The 22539-nt window shown below is 52.3% G+C and overlaps 2 protein-coding genes across 3 annotated transcripts in view; one reads left to right on the plus strand and one right to left on the minus strand.

The window, feature by feature from the left end:
* NHSL3 (NHS like 3) overlaps nt 1-1667 on the minus strand; it is a 28217-nt gene extending 26550 nt beyond the window's left edge. The window contains exon 1 of one of the 2 annotated variants that reach the window (XM_055573776.1): nt 1325-1667. In XM_055573776.1, coding sequence (XP_055429751.1) covers nt 1325-1547 — 223 coding nt within the window. In that variant the 5' untranslated portion in view covers nt 1548-1667. Of the gene's footprint in view, nt 1-1312 lie in introns of both variants that reach the window. The other variant, XM_055573775.1, reaches the window with a different exon arrangement.
* Nucleotides 1-22539, plus strand: part of ZBTB8OS (zinc finger and BTB domain containing 8 opposite strand) — a 305810-nt gene that overhangs the window by 214572 nt on the left and 68699 nt on the right. The window lies entirely within an intron of this gene.

The following is a 22539-nucleotide window of genomic DNA, read 5'->3' on the forward strand; positions in this document are numbered from 1 at the left end:
TTTCATGTATTGTGGGACCTGCCCTTGGAAACATCCCCCTTGCAAACCTTCCCTCAGGGCCTGGCCCAGTGACCTCAGCCCCAGCACCCAACCTCCATTTGTGGCTGGGCTGCAGGGATGCAGGGCCCATTTCCAAAAGGAAGATCAGGCCGGATGCAATCACACAAGAGGCTTTTCACCCTCTTCCTGACCCCAGGAAGTGTTCTTTCTAATTCTCCTCCAGAGGAGGTGGTTAAAGGACACTGGGAGGGTAAACGCAGCGGATGGGGATGGGCCTGCACACACCGCCATTTCCTCACCTCTGGCGCTAGCACTGCCAGTAGACGTCCTAGGATGGCAGCCCCAAGGGAGCCCCACCCTCTGGCAGAGACTCATGCCCTCCCCCTCAATCAGGAGACACAAACAGAGGGGAAGATGAGGGGAGAACCAAGTAAGTGCAAGTGGCCAAAAGAAAAGTGACCCTGGTAGGCATGGGCCAGGTCAGCCACTCCTGCCCTCAGGCTGCTCAACCACCAGGCCAGAGGGAGCCTACAGGCAGAGAATTAGCTGTAGTATTTCAGGTACCCACCGCTGTCACAGATACAGCTTCTCCATTAACTTGGGCCTCAGTTTCCCCCCTCTGCAAGCACACTTCCAACACAGGAACAACGTTGGGCTGGGGGAAGGAGTGGTGGGAGGGGCTGTTGGCTCAAATCCCGAGCTCACCACCCCAGGAGGTGGATGTTTGTGGTTTGGCCCAGGTGAATGGTAAGGGGAGGCCAGGTAGGAAAAGCTAGCACTGCTAATAACGTAAAGCATGTCACTGCTCCATGCTGGGTCCAGTGTGGGGCTGGCAACCCAGATCCCCCTCCACAGCTGACACACCTTCTGAGTGCAGTTGACTTTCCAGACCCAGAGAAACCCCCACCAGACATGCAAGGCCACTTGCCTCTCCCATTGGCCCCAAGCCAGAATCAAGTCTCTGACCCCCTGACTCAGCAGCAGAGGGCAGAACCTGGGTGAGCCTGGGGGAGGAGGGTACTGCCTCACCGTCCCAAGAGCCGGGCGGCCAGCACTTCCAGTCTAAGCCGGGGGATCCCTGCCCCAGTCGGGGGTCCCCCCGCCCCTAGAGCGGGGCTGGGTTGAGTCTGGGACCTCAGGAGCGGGGTGGCGCAGAGTCGGGGTGCTCGGACCGAGTGCCGGCTCTTCGCTCCCCCAGCACCAACGCCTAGGAAGTCAGCACCCTCCCGACACGCCGCGGACCCCCAACGGAGCCACTCGGGCCGCACCCCGGGCACCGCCCCGCGCCTCCCCAGGTGCCCGGCCGCCTTACCTCGGCCCTTACCCTTGGCCTTCCTGGCCTTGTCGTCCGCCTTCTTGGCCCGGGGGGCGGCCGGCTCGGCGCCCTCGGCCCCCGCCGCCTTCTTCTTGCGCCGCTTGCCCCGCAGCCAGCTGAAGGCGCGGCGGAGGCCGGACGCGCCCGAGCGAGACTTCTTCCTGCGCGGGGGGCCGCCGGGGCCCCCAGGCTCGTCGGCCGCAGGTGCGGCGGGGGACGCGCGGGCCGCCATAGCGCGGCGGGCGGACCTGGCGGCGGGGGTCAGGCCCCCTGAGGCCGGGCGCCCATGGGCCGGGGGCGAGCGGGCGGGCGGGCAGGCGGCCGCCGCGCCTAGACGCGCCCGGAGAAAAGTTTGGGCGGCGGAGGCAGAGCGGGCGAGGAGCGGGCGGGCGGCGGGAGCGGCGCAGGAGGGGCCGCGGGGCGGCGGGCGGGGCGCGGAGGCCGGCCGGGAGGGACGGGGCCGGGAGGGAGAGGCCACGGGGCGGGGGCGGCGCTGCCTGCGGCCCCTCCCGCCTCGTCCGGCCCGCCGGCCGGGGTCCCGGAGTTCAGGGGCTAGCGGAGGGAGAGGTCCGGTCCCGAGGGAAGGGTGGTCACCGAGCCCCCGAGCCGCGGCGGGGGCCCGGGCCGAGAGGGCGGGGTAGCGGGGTGGGCGTGGGAGGGGGCGGTACCGAGGTTCCGTCTCGGCGGGGCCATTGAAGAGAGCAAGGTTCGGACAGAGAAGTACTGGCTCTGGGGTGGGGGTGCTCAGAGAAAGAGGGGAGAAAAATGTTGGGGTTGGATCCCAGGAGAACTTCGTGTCCTGAGTTCGGTCCAGAAAGAGATGGGAGATTCCGGAATCCTCTTTCTGGAGTAAGGGGGTTCTGAGAATGCTTTCCAGGATCTGGGTGGTATTGGAGGTTTTGCTCTAGAGACAGACTTCAGACCCACCTGAGACCTGGAGCTTTTTTCTGCAGTCTGGCAACTCGGAGTCTCCTTTCCCTCCTTTCCCCTTCCTCACCACACCTTCCCCCAGCCCCCATCAATCCTCAGTGTGGAGCTGGGACCCATGCTTCCTGGGTTCCTGCTTCACCCTTGGGTGGTGGGTGACAGGATGAGGAGAGCCGTGCCTCAGTTTACCCTTGGGCCAGATTGTGAGTCCCCAGAGCACTAGTGTCTGGGTCTGGATTTTCCACTGAGATGCTCCGCACTGATCAGAACTGATCTTGGACTTGAACTCACAGCTTTATAAGATGCTTTGAGATCCTCTGCAGGTGACAGGTGTGACCGAGGAAGCGGGTAGAGAAAGGAAGCCTTAAAGAATCACAAAAGTGCTATGCTTTGTTTCCTCCAGGCCTCTGGCTCTTTATTGTAGCTGAGGGAGCCCTTTCATATGATCTGATCCTACAAGAGGCTCTGCGGGAGGCAGGCCAGGGAGTGATACCCCCATAGTACAGAAGAGAAACTGAGGCCAGAAGAAGACGGACTGCCCAGGAGCACAGAGGGAGTCATCAGCAGAGGAATTAAGATTGACAATGTAAGTCTTGTCTCTGCTTGGTCCCCAGGAGCTAGAAATTGCCCTTAGGGACCAGCTGTGAGATCTTGGACTCCCTTTTGACTCAGAAGGGCATCATGACCACCCCACCGGTTAAAATTTGTCTTCATCATCCAGCCTGACCTTGGTAAAACAGCCTTCTCCTTGTCCTTACTCAGCCTAGTCAGCCCTGGTGTAGCGTCAACAACATTCACTATGATATTGTAGAAGGATTAGAGTGAGCAGTGTGACCTTTTGAACTTGCCTTAGCTCCCTGGGTAGGGGCTCAGCTGTGGCAAACCTGGGCCATTGGTGACAACTCCCCTCCCCCCCACACACACGTGGTGGGCCTGGGGCAGATCACTGTACTTACTGGGCCCCAGTTTCCCATCTAACCGTCGTCACTCATTTGGTTTCAGCCCATAATCCCAGAGCACCCATTCCGGATCAGTGTGCATCACTGGGCCACGCACAGGGATCACACTGGGCTTGTCCTCACGGTGCTCTCTGCCCCGTTCAGCACTAGGTGCGTATCAGAGGAAAAGTGATACCGGCGGGGCTGATGCTTTAAGAGCAATGCACAGAACCTCAGCCTGTTAGATAATATGGATGGACTGGTAGAGAGGAGAGAGAAGGCAAACATACTCTGGCTTTTGGAAGGGGTAATCAGGAGAGGAATAGTTGGGCAGCCTTGCCCCCCACCCACCCTTTCAGCACCTCCTTTTTTCCTGGTGGCTAGACTGGTTACACAGTTTCAGAGCCCAGTACAAAATGAAAATGCAGGGCCTCTGTTCAACATTTATTACAAATTTCAAGAAAGTAACAGCAGAGCATGATCAAGCATGGGGACTTTCAGAGAGCAGGGCCAAGTGGACTATGCCCATGAAGTTGATCCTGCCAGTGGCTCGTATCCTCAGCGAAGCCTTCCCCTCGAACCACAATCCCTAGGATTCAACTCACAGATTAGGTCCCCTGATTTGGAGGTGGGGTGAGAAAAGGGAGTAGGGAGAGGTCAGGGCTGTATTCCCCTCACTGCTTCTAACTCCAACACCCAGACGCTCTCACCTCCCATCTCCAGCCACCCTTAAATCCGGCAGCCCGGCTTTCCTGTTTGTCCCCTGGCCTGATAGGCCTGATTCTGAGCCCCTCAGGGCTAGCTGGAACAGGCTAGCCTGCAACACTGCTCTCTGGATTCACGATTCTCAGCTCAGCTACATTTCTTTGCTGTCCCTCTGGGCAGCTAAGGAAACTGACTTCCCAGCAGCCCCTGTCAGCAGAGCCCAAAGTCCATCCTAGAGCCAGGCTGTCACCTGACCAGGAAGGAAGCTGCCAGCCTGTCCCCAGGGAGGAAGGAGCTATAACCAAGCTTAGGGCTGTAGCCCCTGAGGTCATCCAGCTTTTCTCCCTCTGTTATTGTTTGTTATGTTGTTGCTCTCTGACTGTGCCCCATGGCTTGCAGGATCTTAGCTCCCCTACCAGGGATCAAACCCAGACCCTCAACAATAAAAGTTCAGAGTCCTAATCACTGTGCCAACATAGAATTCTCTGTTCCCTCTGTTTTTGGAAAACTCAGGACCACCCCAGGTGGGCCTCACACCAATCCAACATTCCCTGATCCTCCGACCCTCGGGAGACCTGCCTTTCATAGGATCCAGCTTTGTCCTCTGCTAGGTCTGGCCCATGGACTTTATTCAGACTGGGCAGCCAGGCCAAGGTGTGGCTGAACCACCCTCATTTTACAGGGAACACCAGGAAGGGTCTGTAAATCAAGCAGCCCCTGGTGGGAGCACCTGTGGCTTCCCTCCGTTCTTAGACCAATTGGAGGGTGGAGCAGTTCAGCAAAGTGGATGATTTTGAGAGATTAACAGTCCTATTCCATGGATAAGAAAGCCTAAAGAGAGGTAGAGTGACTTGCCAAAAGACACACAGCTCCCTCTGGGCAGAGGTGAAATTTAAAACTGCTTTGTGTTCCTGTGTGTGTGTTTTCTAATTGATCACTAGCTTTGTGCTCCTGCCTCACCCCTGCTGCTTTCAAAGGTTGGGAAAGGAAAGTATTTATTCTGGGGCCATATCTGGGCCTCTAGGAACTTCCAGAAATGTTCTGCTTAACTTCAGATGCACCTGTATGCATCTTTTCTTGGGAAAGAATGGGTCCACGGCTTTAGCAGGCTCTCTAACCTTTGATCCTTTTCAGTGGGAGAAGATAGAAAGAGGCTCCTTGTGTTTGATGCCCTCCACCTCTTCCCTCCCTAACCTAGGAGTTGGGGGACCCTGCAGGTCTCATCCCCACCGTAGGCACTCCTGTGCCCCTACCCTGTGGCTCCTGGCATCTATGGCAGTGTGTCAACGTTTCCAACAACCTCCCTGCTGAGTTCTTCTTTGATACTCCCAGCTTCTCTTAGAATCAGGCCCAAAGCCTAATTCCACCCATTTTCCCTGCTGGGTTGAGAGGTCCAAGGTGTTAGTGGCGTGTGTGGAAAGGAAATGGAGTTTTGTGGGCTCCCTCCCAGCTCCAAGTTGCTGCCAGCTCCTAGGAGGTTAAGGAAGGGAAGGGAAGAGAGAGAGGAGGGGGGCACTGAGAGAAAGAAGAGGTTGCTGCAGCCACTGCCCAGTCTCCACTGTGGAATGAACTCTGATTCCTCACATTCTTTCAGCCACTATCTCCTGAGCACCGGCTCTGTGCTCCAGGCCTCCAGATTGACCTGTTATTATTCTATGATCAGATCGTCATTCTGAGCTGTCCACAGTATAGACAAGTGGGTTTCAATCTTTTTCTTTTAGGAGTGGAACTTTTATTTTTCCTTTCAAACAAAAGCCCCCAGAATTTTACCTGACAAATAAAAGTCAGTGCTTTTACATATAAATTTATTTTTGTCAATCAAAATGTATACCCTTTACTTACCACAAAATAATTCCGTGGGAACAATGCCGACATTTTGATGGACTAAAAATTTGAAACCCTGAATTACAGGTGATGGTTATGGTTTTAACTGAGAGCCAGCATTCAATTTATTTCTGCGGCAGTTTCTTTTAGTCAGTAATTAGAAAATACTGCACTTCATAGACATGCAGAGTCAAATGGTAAGAGTTTTAACATCTTGGTAGAAGTGTCAGGAGAAGCTTTATTCTGAGGTCTGCACAGAAATAAGTTATGCAGGACTTCCCTGGAAATCCAGTGGTTAAGATTCCATGCTTCCACTGCAGAGGGCATAGGTTCGATCCCTGGTTAGGGAAGTTTTGCATGCTGCAGAGAAAAAGAAAAAGAAAAAAGTTGTACATGATGTGAAGGAAAAAAAAGTTCTGCATGCTGCAGCCAAAAAGAAAAAAAAAAAAAAAGAGTTATTCAACCAGCCCAGCCTAATGGCTTGTTTTTGGTTTGTTTGCTTTGGTTTTCTGCCTATGGTGATTTTATTATTGCTACAATGGCTTGTTAAAAGTTAGGGACTTCCTGGGCTTCCCTGATAGCTCAGTGGTAATGAATCTTGCTTGCCAGTGCTGGAGATATGGGTTCAATCCCTAATCTGGGAAGATTCCCACGTGCTGCGAAGCAACCAGGCCTGTGAGCCACAACTACTGAGCCTGTTGTCTAGAGCTCAGGAGCCACAACTACTGAAGCCCACATGCCCCAAAGCCTGTGCTGTACAATAGGAGAAGTCATGGCAATGAGAAGTGCACGCACTGCGACTAGAGAGTAGCCCCCTCTCGCCACGACTAGAGAAAACCGAGCAGCAGTGAAGACCCAGCACAGCCAAAAATAAGGAAATAAAGATTGAAGGCAGGAGGAGAAGAGAACGACAGAGGACAAGATGGTTTATGGCATCACCAACTCCATGGACATGAGTTTGAGCAAGCTCCAGGAGATGGTGAAGGACAGGGAAGCCTGGCGTGCTGCAGTCCATGGGGTCTCAAAGGGTCGGACATGACTGAGTGAACAACAAAAACATTAAAAGTAACATGTCACTTAAAAAAAATAAGGTTAGGAACTTCCCTGCAGTCCACTGGTTAAGACTTCGTGCTTCCACTGCAGGGGCATGAGTTCAATCCCAGGTCCAGGAACTAAAATCCCACATGCCATACAGTATGGGCAAAAAGTTTTAAAAACGGAAAAGTTAGCCTAGTCTGTTTCTCATCTCAGTCCTGCCACTAACTTGCTGGATGTCTTTGGATAAGACACTTGTCCTCTCTGGGCACCAGTTTCCCCAATGGAACATCTGATTTCATCTAGAAAAGGAGGGTGTGTAGAGGTACTGGAGTGGGTTGGGGCGTGTGGGGTGATGCATGGAGCATATACGGAAGCTTCATTACTCATCCTCATCACCCATGCCCATCCAGTGCTGAGCCTAAAGAAGGGGCCACAAAACCACTGAACTGCCCAAGTTCAAAGGCAGAGGCGAGTTGCCATGGAGACATGCTTTGTTTCCTAACTGTCTGACTGCATCTGACAAGCAGAAAGCCAGCCAGATGGACACTGACCTAGGCGGGGAGAACCAGGATATCCTGACCCCAAGATCCACAGGGCTCACTGCTCTCCAAGGAGAGCTGTCAGTTCTCAGTTCTCACCCCCAAATCAGGGGCATGACCAGTTTGGGCTGCCAGCTGATAAGGCTTCCTGTAGGGAGCTGCTGGGTGGGGCCTCCAGGTGTTTGCAGACACCCACTCCACCAGTCCTAGGCAGGGAGGCTGGCCCTGTGCCCAAGGGTAGGGCTAGGAGGGAAGTGCCAACATTCAGGGCCTTCTGGAAGCTGGGGGAGGGGTCAAGATGTGTGGGCAGAGCTCCCTGCCCGTGATCAGAAGGAAACATCTGGGTGTGGATTCTCAGCAGCACCCTCCACCCCCCAGCATCCACACAGAACGAAAGAAAGTGAAGTCGCTCAGTTGTGTCCGACTCTTTGTGACCCATGGACTGTAGCCTGCCAGGCTCCTCCATCCATGGAATTTTCCAGGCAAGAATACTGAAGTGGGTTGCCATTTCCTTTTTCAGGGGATCCTCCTGACCCAGGGATCGAACCTGGGTCTCCCGCACTGCAGACAGAGTCTTTACCATCTGAGCCACTGGGGAAGCCCACCATCCATACAGGGGCCTACACAAACACACCAAGACACAAAGATAGGATGACAGACCCATATGCACACCAGTTCACACTGGCAAACCCAAATACATGGATACACCAAAACACAAACCCAAATACACACGGACAATTCTGGGTACTCATAAACACCCAGGTACACTAAGATAGCCTGATGTCTAAACACATGTAAACACACACACATACAGAAATGTACCAAATTACACAGACATGCTGACACACACGCACACATAGATATATGTGCTCACACTCCCAGATGCACACTCATACAGACACCCACTGTACAAAAACAACACACACAGATACCCACTGGCCCATAAATCAGAGAGAGGTATACAGAAGACCTTGTTACATAAATATAAACAAACAGTTACAAGGGGCAACATCGATACACAAAACCCAACACAGATGCAGGCAAGAGGAAGAGAAAGGAATTAATACTTGGGGGGGGTCCATTCTGCACAGCCAGAATGAAAGGAGTTATATCTGTAGGATCTTTTTAAAATCCTTCCGACAATCTGTGAAGTTGGCAGTGTTATCCCCGCTTTTTACAGATGCGAAATGTAGGATATATGTGCTTATAAAAGGCCCAAACAATGCAGAAATAAATAGGGTAAAATGTGAAAATGCCTCTTCACACACATTCCCCACCCACTCCACACCACTGTTCATGTTAGTGGGCAGTATGCATATATTTTTCTATGCATTTACATACAAGCATTTAAAAATACTACAAATTTAGGGGGCTTCCCAGGTGGTCTAGTGGTGAAGATGTGCTGCTAATGCAGGGGGCATGGCTTCACTCGCTGGTTGGGGAACTAGGATCCCACCTGCCTTGTGGTCCAAAAAAAAAGAGAGAGAGAGACAGAGAGAGAGATCATAAACTGGAAAGTCTAAAAAATAATAAAAATACAAGTTTGAACATTTTCCAGGAAACCAACTCAGAGTGGTTAAGAAATGTGACCAAGGTCATAGAGCCAGTTAGCAGAATCAGGGCTTGGATTTAGCTCTGGCTCACTCCAAAATACTGTTTCTGCTGCCTCAGCCCACAGACAACCACAGAGACACAGATTCACAAAGGGGAGGCCCAGGGCAGGGGGAGGGGTGGCACCTCGGGGCTGGCCCAACAGGCTTTTTTCTGATTGCTCTGGGTCCCTTGGGTGGTTCCTCTGGCTAGAGGCGTTGTCCCTGTAAATTCCTGTTAAGGGGCAGATATATTCCTGGGACGGGAACCTTTGAATCATTGACCCCGGGTGAGAACCAGGCAGGTGACTAAGTGATGCAGGCACGGCTCCAACTCTAGCTTCCCCGTCTCCTAACCTCTCAATCTCTTCACATGCCCCAAAGGGACCTTTTCTAAGGCTAACTCTGGACCTTGTCCCTCTCGCTGCTTAAATCCCTTCCTGTTGACTCCAGCATAAATCCCAGCCTCTTGGACACATGGAGTCCTTCTCTCTCTGGCTCACCTGCCTCTCCCCATTTTTCCTTTTGGCAAAGCACCTGGCCTTCAGGAGCAGCTCAAATGCTCCTTTTGTTGAGTCTTCCCTGACTCTTCTGTGCAAAATGCCCTCTGTTTCACCCCCTACCCTGCCGCATAGTGTGCTCACAAACACCCACCGTGACTTACAATCATCACCATCAAGGCGTCTCTGCTGATGCACTGACCAGCTTCCAGGGCCTGCCCTATGTGTATTATATAACTCTTGTTGTGGTTTAGTGGCTAAGTCATGTCCGATTCTTTTGCGACCCCATGGACTATAGCCCGCCAGGCTCCTCTGTCCATGGGATTCTCCAGGCAAGAATACCAGAGTGGGTTACCATTTCCTTCTCCAGGGGATCTTCCTGACCCAGGGATTGAACCCATGTCTCCTGCATTGCAGGTGGATTCTTTACCGCCAAGCCACCAGGGAAGCCCCAATTATATAATTGCCTCCCTTAATCTTTACAACAGCCCTAAAGAGATAAAAAGTCTTGTCCCCATTTTGCAGATGTTTAAATGAAGACACAGAGAATTTAAGTCCCTTCTTTAAGGTCTGATTTTCTCAAGTCAGTCCCTGGCCATATCACGTACCACCATGTTATTGCAAACATGTTTCCCTTGCCCTCCCAGCTAGATTAGAAGCCCTGGAGGACAAGGACTCGGCTCCTTCATCTCTGAATCTCTGGTGCCGGCATTGGACAGAAGCAAGGGGCTCAGTGAATGGTTGTTGAATGAGCACCCCATCTATCCCCCCGAGTGACAGAATAAGAGAGGAGAGGAGAGGAGACATTTGGGGGACTCGGGTACCCTGGGAATGTCCCTGCTGGATGGGATTCCCCCAGGAAGTCACTGAAAGCAAGAGTTCCCTAGGATCAGGATGTGGGTGCCCCTAGAGCCTGGGGATATCTGTGTAGACCCTGCTGGGAGAGTAGGTGTCCTCTGGCTCCTCCACGTGTCCCTCCCATCAGGAAGCTCTCAGCCTATATGTTATTAAATATTTACTGTTTCCCACTCTGCTCGGCTTGGTCCCAGGCGCTGGAGGAGGGGATGGACCAGAGAGCAGGAGACAGGGACATACGCAGTTAATGACCACCTACTATGTGCCATGGACTCCTCTCAACAGCCCTGCAGTTGGATCCTCAGCCCTGTTTTTGTAGCCAGGGAAATGAGGCTCAGAGAGGGGAAGAAACTGGTTCCAAGTCACACAGCCAGTGAGCCAAGATCCAGAGTCAGGTGTGTGCTCCTCTATTCCCCTGCATCTTACCGCCCACCCCAGAGCCAGGGAGGATGTGGGCTGACTCAGAGGAGACTCAAGGAGGCCATTTTTGAGGTGGGGCTGTGGCTGGAATACAGCCTGCCCTGGTGGATATTTGACAACAACAGCTTGCATTTATCCGGCACTTTCCCTTTCATTAGCTCATCCAGCCCTCCCTAACATCCCCTCGGGTGCCTATTAGTATCTCCATTTGACAGATGAGGGATGGAGGCTCCATGAGGTCAAGTGACTTTCCCAAGGTTGTACAGCGACTGCAGACCCTAATCCTTCTCCTGCATTTCCCTGCTGCCTTCACTTCTGCCTCCTCCCAGCAGTCCTCCATGCTGCCCCAAGAGAGCTCCCTAAACCCAACCATGGGGAATTCCCTGGCCTTCTAGGGGTTAGGCCTCAGCTCTTTCACTGCTGAGCACCTGGGTTCAATCCCTGGTCAGGAAACTAAGATCCCACAAGCCGTCTGACGCAACCAAAAGCAAAATTAATTAATTAATTAATGCGATTAAATGTTTAAAGTAAATAAATAACCCCAACCATGAGCCTCCACCGCTACAGGCCCGGCCAGTCTCTGCTCTCATACGGCACATGGCCGCACCTTTGCCTGTGGCTCGTGCCTCAGCGCTCCCTGATTCAGTCATCTTTCAAGCTCCCACTCAGCCTACAAGTGCCAACTCAAATGCCCCTTCTCTCAAAAGATTTCCTAGACTGGCTTTCTCCATACAAACCTCTAATAGAACAATTATCTTATTATATTAAATTGCTTGTCTCCATCCTCAGACTGTGAGCTCCTTAAGGGCAAAGACAATGATTTTTCAAGTCTGTCTTCCCTGCACATAGCTTTGCATTCTCAGTAAGAACTTGTTGAATTAATGGATGACATTCTGAAGGTTGGGCCCAGTGGAAGATGATGAGGCCTTAAAAGAAAAGGCACAGGGGTGTGGGTGTGGGGGGAACTTCCCTAGTGGTCCAGTGGTTAGGACTTTGCCTTCCAACGCAGATGGTGTGGGTTCAATCCCTGGTCAAGGAGCTAAGGTCTCACAAGGGGCCAAAAAAACCAAAGAATAAAAAAAATAAAAATTCAAGATATAGGGATGTCAAGAAGAGAAACTAGTATTTGGGGTGGGGAGAAGGGCTGGGATTTTTCTTTTGGACATTTTGAGTCTGAAGTGTCACTAAAACATCCAGCTGTATGTGCCAAGCAGGTAGGAGTTGGGAGTGGGGTGGGGAGGAAAACTTACCAGAAGAAAAGATACTAATAGCAACTGCCAGGAACTGACTGCTGACTATATGTCAGACCCAGTGCTGAAGGCTTTACGTGCATTATCCCATGCTTTATGTATATTATCCCGTATAGCTCAGACAGTAAAAAATCTGCCTGCAATGCAAGAGACTCAGGTTCAGTCCCTGGGTCAGGAAGATCCTCTGGAGAAGGGAATGGCAATCCACTCCAGTATTCTTTCCTGGAGAATCCGATGGACAGAGGAGCCCGGTAGGGTACAGTCCAAGGGGTTGCAAAGAGTCAAGACACGATTGAGCAATTAACACTGCTACTACTATCCCATTTGATCCCCAGAAGATAGGTAATATCAACCCATTTGATGGAGGAGAAAGTTAAGGCTCAGAGAAGTAATTTATCCAAAGTTACGTGGCTAGTAAAAGGCAGAGGCAGGATTTGAACCAGGTCCATTCGATGCCAAAGTCCAGACACTTAATTACTTCTCCGTATGGTAGACTATGGAAGTTTATAGAACACATACCTTTAAGGGGCACGGTCGGAAGTTGAGATCAGAGAGGGAACCATTCAAGAGATAGAAGGAAAACCAGCAGGGTGGTATCTGAGGCCAAGAAAAGAGCTCCAAGAAGGGCCAGGTAGGCAGTGCTTACAGTCCCTGAGAGATCAGGGTGGGGTGAGGGATTTAGCAACTAAGTTAAGGCAACCTTCCAGAGAGCTGCTTCCACGTGCTGCTTCAGGGAGTCCGTAATAGGACCTGCTGAGTGGGAGGTGAGAAAGTGGAGGCGGTTGGCTAGAAAGAGAAGGAGAGAGCAGGGAAGGAAGAGAGCACCCTGTGGGTACGTGGGCCTAGGAGGGCGGGGCAAACAGGTTTGGGCTGGCCCGGAAATACTGGGGAAGGGATGCTCGGTTGGTGGGAGGAGGGGGCGGTGAGCATTTGAGCATTTTAGGTTGAGTCAGCCTCAGCGACTAGACTCAAGGACACCCTCACTCTCTTCCCTGACGGTCCCTCCTCCTCCAAGCCATCCCCATCTCGCAGGCCAGGCCACATTAGCCTCATTCTTCCTCCCCTCTCCCTCCCCACCACTCCCCAGAGGTTGTTCAGGACCAGCCACCCCCACGTCCAGTCTGCTGTCTCACCGCCTGGCCCAGCCTGGTGAGGCAGGCGGGGAGGAGTGTCCAGGCAGGAAAGGGCTGAGTCACTCGGCCACGCATCTGGTCTCAGATCTCATCTCGATACCCAGATGAAAGGGGCAGGAAGGAAGAGGGCTCCGCCCCCCACAAGCTCTCCTGGCCTGTCCTCACTTTGCCAGGTTGGGAGAGGAGCCCCCTTGTCACGTTAGCAACCACCATTTGCTGCTTCACCCCCTCCGGCTGGGGTCCTTTGCTGTTCTGCTCGCCTTGAAAAAGTAGGGTCTGGCCTGCAGAGTAGGGTCTGTCACCTTCATTTCACCAGTGAGGAAGTTCAGAGAGACACAGGGGCTTGGGCAAGGTCACACAGATTGGAAGGCTGGCCCGCTGGTGTCCTCATTCGGTATTCCGGGGAACACAGAATGGGGTGGTGTTTGGAGACAGTGGACCAAGGTGTGAGGGGCTCAAACATGCCAGTGGGTGATGCCTGCAGAAGCTGGGTGGCGGGAGGCACTGGGCTCCTGCTCCTGCCAAAATGGCCTCTTCTCCAGTCCCAGTGGAGGGCAGACCCTCCTTCCTCCACTCCTTGCTCCACCCTTGCTGTTGTTGGCTCAGCTTGGAGCCACCCCCTACCTCATTCCTCAGCATCTCCCATCCTCTCTGCACTTTGCCACGCTGAGAGGAATAGCAGGGGCCTTGGCAGGCCATGTCCTGCCATCCTGCACTCTGCCAGGGCACAGTGTTCCCATTGTCTTGAGCAGCAAGAGGTGTCCAGGTCCTGGCAAGGGGTGGGGGATCATGCCAGGCTTCTCCTGTCTCCAGGGGCCGCTCAGCAGCTTTCTCTGGGGCCCAGGCTGTTTGTCCACACAACATCCAGAGTGCCATTGGGCAAGTCACAGAGGAGCAAGCAAATCAGCATTCTCCCATAGACCCGGACCATCCCTGATATTAACTTTTGATTGATTCAATTGCATTTAATGTGGTTAGAGTCACAGCTGTGCCACTTGCTGTATGACCTTGGGCAAATGTCTAGACTCCTCTTTCTTCCTCTTTAAAACAGGAATAGCAATGGTAACAACTCCCTACCAGAGTGGTTGTCAGAGTTGATTTAGATAATGCCTAAAGCAGGTAACAAAAATACACTTAGTATTATTGGGGGATATCTGATTACAGACTGAATTCAGGCTCAAAGAGAATCTGAGAAATGCAGAAAAGCCCTATGTTGTAAATCAAACTCACCTGTAATTCCACCCAGATGCACCTTCTTGTGATGACTTTCTTACCCAGAGTGGAATTGCCCTCTCTCACCCTCCAAGAGAATGACTCCTGTGCTTCCAGGCTGGGCAGGTAGTGTTGGGGGTGGATATGGTCTGCATTTTCTGAATCCTCTCTGGGCCTCAGCTTCCCTGTCTGGAAAGGAAAGGGTTGAAGTAATCAGGGAAGATAAATAGATTTAATTTCCTATACAAACTGCTGCCTCAAATGGCTCTGGGTTCAGAGTGCCGTGATCAATTAATCATGTCTGCCATGGATGCAGCGGCTGCAGAATGGAGCAGTGGTGTATACACGTACCCTGTGTAGCCAGAGAAAAGTCTAAGAAATCCCTAAGAACCCCTTCAGTTTTTAATACTCTAAAAACCTTTCCCCCTTTTCATTCTATTAATACTCCCAGTTTTAGATCCTGGCTTCCTCTGGGAAAAGGGGAGGGAATCCTTGCTTCTTCTCCCACTTCACACCTGTCTTCAGCAAGCTTCTGGGGTCTGGTACCCAAAATAGCTCCTACTTAACATTCTCCAAGTTGTACCTTCTCTGCAGAGGCCAACTTAAGGCTCTCGCCAACTCAGGCCCCAAATGGGGGAACTGGAGAGGGAGGAGGATTTGGGTGTTTCCCTCACTAAAAATGAAACACGAAAACTGCAAGTCTGCTAGCAGCCATTCCTCACCAGCCCAAGCTCGGACATTTGAATATTAAATAACTCTGTGCAAATGAATACAAATGAGCACCTCTTCTCTCCTTGCCCCTGCAATTCTTTGGGCAATAGGGCTTTCGGTCCAACCTGAGTGGATGGGTCTAGGGTCCAGATAGCCCTCCCGGCAGGTGAGAAAGAACAGGGCCTAAAGGACTCCACTGAAAGATTTACCAGCTTCTGTTCTGGCGTGAGGGCTCTGTGAAGGGGATCTGAGCTCAGTAAGGGGACGGAGATCAAAGAGAGCTGGGGACTCTCAAGGGACAGGGGTGACCTCAATCAAGGGGGAGGCCCTCTGTAAAAGAGGAAGGACTCAGTGGTGAGGGGGCTGCTAAGGAGGGGGGAATAAATCTCAAGAATCTGAGGCATGGTCCCACTGCCCATCCCTTCTCCCTCTCCCAGTCCTGGAGGCCTGCCAAGGGCTATAACCTGAGGGGTAAGTGAGGTGGTCCCTGAGATCCCTGGCTAGGGCCATCCCAGGGTTCCAAATTGCCTTTCTGGACCCCCGAGGTGGGAGGAAACACCCAGGAAATGAGAAAACCTGGAGAGACTCTCAAGTCTGCAGTGACCCCAGGCCAGACTACCCTCTCACTGGCTTCCAGGGCCTTGCTCTCAGCCCTGACTCCTGAGCCCCTAAGACCTCACAGTTTGCTGCTGAGGACTGTTTGGTGTTGCCTGCCTGAGCCCCCACCCCCCCGCACTGACCCCCCTACCTCACTGAGCCCCCATGCCCTTCACTGAGCCTCCAATCCCCTTCACTGAGCCCATCCTCTCACTGATTCCATATCTCCCTAATGGAACCTTCCACCCTGAGACCAGTGTTGCATCCCCAGTCTGGTATACCCATTTCAGCATGTCCTTGTCTTTGTCATGGTCCAGTGCACAGGCCATGAGACAGAGGAGCTAGAGGCAAAGGGATCAATAATAGCCTGGAAGGAGAACCCAGCTAAGGGCCTTCTTGGTCAGGTTCCATGATGGCTCTGGGCCCGCTCTGCCAGTGGGACGGATGTTGAGATGACGCTGCAGGCAGAGAGGCAGCCCCCACCCCCCCCACCCACAGCTTGCCAAGATTCAAGCCAGAGGCTGCAACACAAGAGCAGGCATCGGTCCCACCCTGATCCCCTGAACAAGCGCTGCACTGTGCACATCCTTCCCATCCCCTCCACCCCTCCCCTCAGGCCGGCCCAGGGTTGGTTAGGGCCACACAGGAAGGCCGGAAACAGGACACCCAGGCAGCAAGGGAAAAAGGCTGTGAGCTGCAGGGTCAGGGACACAGAGTCAAACCTGCAGGCAGAGAGGCTGTGGCTCACACCCCCAAGTCCGGAGTGGTGGGGTGGCCACGGGGTGTTCCAGGCATCTCCAGGACACAGAGAAGCAGACCCACAGTAGGGAGACCCAAGTCAGGGAGGTGGGAGACGATGGTGATCCTTAGTGCCCTGGACAGGGGCACGAGGGTCACAAGCCGCACGGCACAGCCACACCTTTGGACAGAGCCCCAAAGCTCCGTGGCTGACTTCACTTACGTCGGCCTCAGAAGAGCCACCACGGCTCAGCCCTGCCAGCCCTGTGTGGGGCACTGTCCCCAGCTTCATTGAAGCAGCTGAAATCAGGGTCTGGATTCAAGGGAGATGTCTAGATGCCTGGCTCACCCACAGTCCTGGGCGTTAGGAAGCTTTACTATGGGGAAAGCTAGTGGAGGTGATGGAATTCCAGCTGAGCTATTTCAAATCCTAAAAGATGATGCTGTGAAAGTGCTGCACTCAATATGTCAACAAATTTGGAAAACTCAGCAGTGGCCACAGGACTGGAAAAGGTCAGTTTTCATTCCAATCCCAAAGAAAGGCAATGCCAAAGAATGTTCAAACTACCGCACAATTGCACTCATTTCACATCCTAGCAACATAATGCTCAAAATCTTTCAAGCTAGACTTCAACATAAATGGAGAACTTCCAGTACAAGCTGGGTTTAGAAAAGACAGAGGAACCAGAGATCAAATTACCAACATCCATTGGAAAAAGAAAAAGAATAAGCATAAGAAAAAGCAAAAGAATAAAAAAAAAAAAAAACTTCTGCTTCATTAACTAGGCTAAAGCCTTTGACTGTGTAAATCACAAAACACTGTGGACAATTCTTAAAGAAATGAGAATGCCAGACCACCTTACCTGTCTCCTGATAAACCTGTATGCAAGCCAAGAAGCAACAGTTAGAAGCAGACATTGGACTGGTTCCAAATTGGAAAAGGAGTACATCAAGGCTGTATATTGTCACCCTGTTTATTTAACTTCTATGCAGAGTACATCATGAGAAATGCCAGGTTGGATGAATCACAAGCTGGAATCAAAAGTGCCAGGAGAAACAACAACCTCAGATATGCAGATGTTACCACTCTTATGGCAGAAAGCCAAGGGGAGCCTCTTGATGAAGGTGAAAGAGGAGAGAGAAAAAGCTGGTATAAAACCCAATATTCAAAAAATGGCATCTGGTCCCATCACTTCATGGCAAATAGATGGGGGAAAAATGGAAACAGTGACAGATTTTTTTCTTGGGCTGCAAAATCACATGGACAGTGACTGTAGCCATGAAATTAAAAGATGCTTGCTTCTTGAAAGAAAAACTATGACAAAACTAGACAGCATATTAAAAGGTAGAGACATCACTTTGCCAACAAATGTCTGTATAGTCAAAGCTATGGTTTTTCCAGTAGTCATACAGATGTGAGAGCTGGACCATAAAGAAGGTTGAGCACCAAAGAATGATGCTTTTGAACTGTGGTGCCGGAGAAGACTCTTAAGAGTCCGTTGGACTACAAGGAGATCCAACCAGTCATTCCTAAAGGAAATCAACCCTGAATATTTATTGGAAGGATTGATGCTGAAGCTGATGCTCTAATACTTTGACCACCTGATGTGAAGAGCCTACTCACTGGAAAAGACCCTGATGCTGGGAAAGATTGAGGGCAGGAAGAGAAGGGGGCAACAGAGGATGAGATGGTTGGATGGCATCACTGACTCAATGGGCATGACTTGGAGCAAACTCCAGGAGATGGTGAAGGACGGGGAGCCTGGCATGCTGCAGTTCATGGGGTCATAAAGAGTCAGACACAACTTAGCGACTGAACGACAACAGCATAATCTGAACTAAGTTGCCTAACTGCCCTGCCACTAACTGGACCAGAGGTGGGTCTGGATCTCACTCAGCTGGCCATAAATTGCCCTCCAGGAGTCAGATTCACTTAACAAAGCAGATCATCTCTTGGAGAATAAGGGAGTGGCCCAGAAAGAAGCATGGACAGGGTCACAAGGTCATAGGAGCCAAGCTGAGCAAGGAGTCTAGGCATGCAGGACGTGCAGGAAGGACAGAAGTGAAGGCTCAGAATGACCGAGCCTCTGTGACACTAAAGGTCAGACTTGGGAGCCTGCAGCCGTGACCAACGCAAGACTCCAGGTCAGGGGAGCTGCTTGCTTCCTAAACACCTCTGGTGACCTGTGAGGCCTGGAGATGAGGGCCACCTCCCTGTCTTCCTTAAGCCCCATCTCCTGAAGCCCAGGGGCTTTCCTGGTGGCTCAGATGGTCAAGAATCCACCTGCAATTCAGGAGACCTGGGTTCGATCCTTGGGTTGGGAAGATTCCCCTGGAGGAGGGCATGGCAACCCACTCCAGTATTCTTGCCTGGAGAATCCCCGTGGACAGAGGAGCCTGGCGGGCTACAGTCCATGGGGTCGCAAAGACTGAGTTGCTCTTAGACTGAGCGACTAAGCACAGCACCTGAAGCCCAGGGTGAGTGTTTCCGTGTTCCTCATCTGAAGGAGACAAAGGGACACCGCTTCTCCGCTCCTGCCTCTCTGGCTCTTCCCAGCCCATCCAGAGGGGGCCACAAAGGGTAGTAAGAGTCCTGGACCTGAAGTCTAAGATGAGATTCGAGTCCTGTTTTGCCAGGTATCTGGCTCTCAGCATCTCAGTATTCTCCTTAGAAATACGGGGAGTAAGGCCTGCCCTGGGGGCTGTTGGGAGAGTGAAATGAGATTGCAGTGAAGAGCTTGTTCCAGCCTCTCCCTGGGGGTCCACCATCCATGCTCCTTCTGGCTCTTGGTCCTGTTTCATTTTTCCCACCCCTGTACCAGAAAGGCATCCAGGACTTCCATCAATATGAGACCCTCACTCCAATCAGACTCCCTTAGGCTGGGAGGTGGCTCCAGAAACTTCCCCCAGAGTCTAGGGTTCTGATCTAAAAAAGGAGGCCTCCAGGGGACATAGGTCAGAGAAATGGTGGAATGGTGGAATTTCAAAACTTGTGACCGCATAGCACAGGGAACTCTACTCAATATTCTGTAATAACCTAAAAGGGAAAAGAATTTGAAAAAAAAAAAAGATACATGTATATGTATAACTGAATCACTTTTCTGTACACTTGAAACTAACACAAAATTGTTAATCAACTATACTTTAATATAGAATATGTAAAGCAATTATCCTTCAATTAAAAAATAAATTTAAAAATATAGAGAATAAAAATTAAAACAAACAAAACACTTGTGACCAGCTAGCACAGAGGTTGCTCCATGTGGCTCCTTAGTTACATTTTCCCTCAACCCAGTGCCTCAGTCCAGGGGAAGGGGCCCCCAGAAAGGAAGCCAGGCTTCAGTTAGAACAGCAAGTCCTGCCACGCCCTGGGGCACACGTGAGTCTGTATCACCTCCGTTCTGGGTATGACGCCCCATGGGAACTGCCTTGAGCCACCTTTCCTCATTTCTACTCATATCTCATCACCTTTATGCCTTTTTCTCTGGGACCAGTGGCCAGTCAGCCCCAGACTAACCCCTCCACCCCTCAACCCAGCCCCTGTAAGCATGAGCTCCGGAGCTCAAGAGACCGGGGTTCAAATCCTGCCTCAGCTACTCCCCGACTGTGACCTGGGCAAGCTGTCTCACCTCTGAGCAAGACTGGAGTGAATGAAATGACAACACAGGAATAGCCAAGCCCTTCCTCCTTCCCTGAGCCCCGGACTGGGACCACTGATGGGGAGGAGGCCAGGGGTCTTACCCTGAGCTGTAGAAGTCATGGGATCAAATGCATGTGCCTACCATGGGGCCTGCTGTGGTCACTGCGGTACTTTGAGCCCAGGTTCTCATTTGTCAAGTGGAGGTACAACTGCTGAGCTAATGTTAGGGCTCCTTCTCTGATCACAGAAGGCTACCTGGAGGAAGTGACAGAGACTCCCTTTGGGTGGGAAGAAGGCAAACTGCACAGAGGGGACGGCCCTTCAATACAGGAGGCTGGTGGGGGAGGGGCAGGGATGGCAGGGAGGTGAGTCACCAGGAAGGGAGGGGGACACAGAGGCTGGGCTTTTTGAAGGCTCAGGGGTCAGTGGGTAGAGGTGGCTCGATGTGGACTCACAAAGGTTCAAACCTGATCTCAGAAGACTGCTAGCAACACAGTTACACAAGCCCTTGTCCACGTGGTCCCACCAATGCACACTGGAAACACACTCAGAGACATTCACACCCTCCTGTATGCTCAGGACATTCACGGAGTCACTCCCAGACACAAGGACACACTCAGAGACATTCACACACTCACCCACGCGTAAGTATATCCACACCTTCAGACACCTTCATACAAGCTCCTGTCGACAACATCCACATGTACAAGGGCAAACACAAAGGCACACACTTGCACACTCAAATGCGTTCACAGAGACACAAAAGGAACACACTCAGGCCCAGGGATACTCTGGCACGCTGAGAGGTATCCGTGCACGGGGGCACACCAAGACACCCTCAGTGACACACATTCTTGCACATTTGAGTACGTTCTCATAGTCAAAGCCACACACTTGTATGCACACTCCTGGAGGACTCTGGAACATTCACGGATGTTCGGTCAGGTATAGCACAGCCAGGTACTCTCACACAGTCTCCCCAGCCCACCGGTGCAGCCACCACCACCCCCTCCAGCCAACCGGGCTGAACGCTCTCTCCACCCACTTCCCACCATCCTCTGGGGCCTCGGGGGCCTCCCTCCGGAGCTGGGGGAGGGGATGGGGCGGGGTTTGCCCTGCTGATGTGGCAACTCTGCTCACCTGCGGCTGGCCACACCCTCTCCATGGAGAAAGGCTTAAAGGAGCAGGAATCCCCCGGCGCTATAAACCAACCCCCCCAAACCCAGGTCTCTGCCCTTGTTTCTCTGATGCAAAAAGCGAGGTCTAGAGAGGGGTCAGACGATGAATGGGACTTGCAACCAGGACTCCAGTGCTAGGAGCGGGCTGGCGAGGGGACGCTGGTGCTGGGAACAGAAGACTGGGTTCCAGGCCCAGCCCACCTCTGCCTGTCCTGGCCGGCGGCCTGCGGAACCTGCTTCTCCTCACTGTTCCCCATCACCCTACCAGGCACTCCCATCCCCTGGCAGTCCTGTCTTCTAGCCAGCTGCACAGGCCCGAGCCAGAAACACACACACAGTCACTGCACCCTGTTGACCCGACCTTCCCAGCGTCCCTCAAACCTAGGCTGGAAGGAGACAGCCTGTGCCGTGGGAAGCCCAGCTCTGCTACTTCCCAGCTCTGTGACTTAAGGCAGGCAACTGCTCTCCTCTGAGCCTCAGTTTCCTCATGTAGAAATGGGATGATGGTCACACCTACCTCCCAGGATTGGATTGGTGAGTGAATTAAACAATAAAGGTGGAGGCTTCAGGGTCATGTCCAGGGACTCAGGACAGGCTTGGTGAATGAAGGGAAGACACATGAAGGACTTGCTGGATACACAGAGCTGGGCCATGTCTCCCCTGCTGAAGCCTCTCTGATCTCATCACCTCTGGGGGATCCTACAGGACCAGCTACTCCCAGATTTCCTGTTAGTTTTGCTGCTGCTTCCAAAGCCCCTGATCACTACCATGGTGAGAGGAGGGCCCAGCTGGTGGGCAGGTGACAGGTGTGGAGAGGGGTCAAGGGGACACAGCCATGCCCGTGGGAGCCACCAGTCTGATGGGGAATATCCAGCTCAGCTCTGCTCCTGTTTAATCAGACCCAGTCTGTCTTGAGGCTAGCTAGTCGGGGAGATATGGCCCTGCCCCAAGGGTTCCAAGTCTGATGTGGGAAACAGCCTAATCCAAGAGCACTCCAGCGGCTAGGGAAGACACTCCCTGGCCGAGCCCCGCAAACTACTTGGGGAGACATACACTTCCCCTGGGAGTCCCAGTCTGATGGGGACAATTCACCCTCTCTAGGGGTTCCCAGGCTGGGAAAGGAGACACAACTGTTCTCAAGGACCCTAAGTCACAACAGAAGAGAGAGCCTGCATACCTCGGACACAAAGGTACCTCAGACACCGAGAAGCAGAAGTGAGCACAGATGAATGCGGCTCTGTGCACGTGCCTCTGGCATATGACTGTGAGTCTGTGCGTGCGTGTGACTCCATATGTGACTGTTGCCTCTGATTCTGAGATTAGGCTTGTGCCTCTGAGTTGAGGCTGTGCTTCCATTCAGTGAGTGGACCCAGTTGTGTCTAATCACTCATTCAAAGGCCATGCATTCACTGAACATTCACTTTGTCCCA

This window comes from Bubalus kerabau, chromosome 3, assembly GCF_029407905.1.
Source record: "Bubalus kerabau isolate K-KA32 ecotype Philippines breed swamp buffalo chromosome 3, PCC_UOA_SB_1v2, whole genome shotgun sequence".
Taxonomy (NCBI): Eukaryota; Metazoa; Chordata; class Mammalia; order Artiodactyla; family Bovidae; genus Bubalus; species Bubalus kerabau.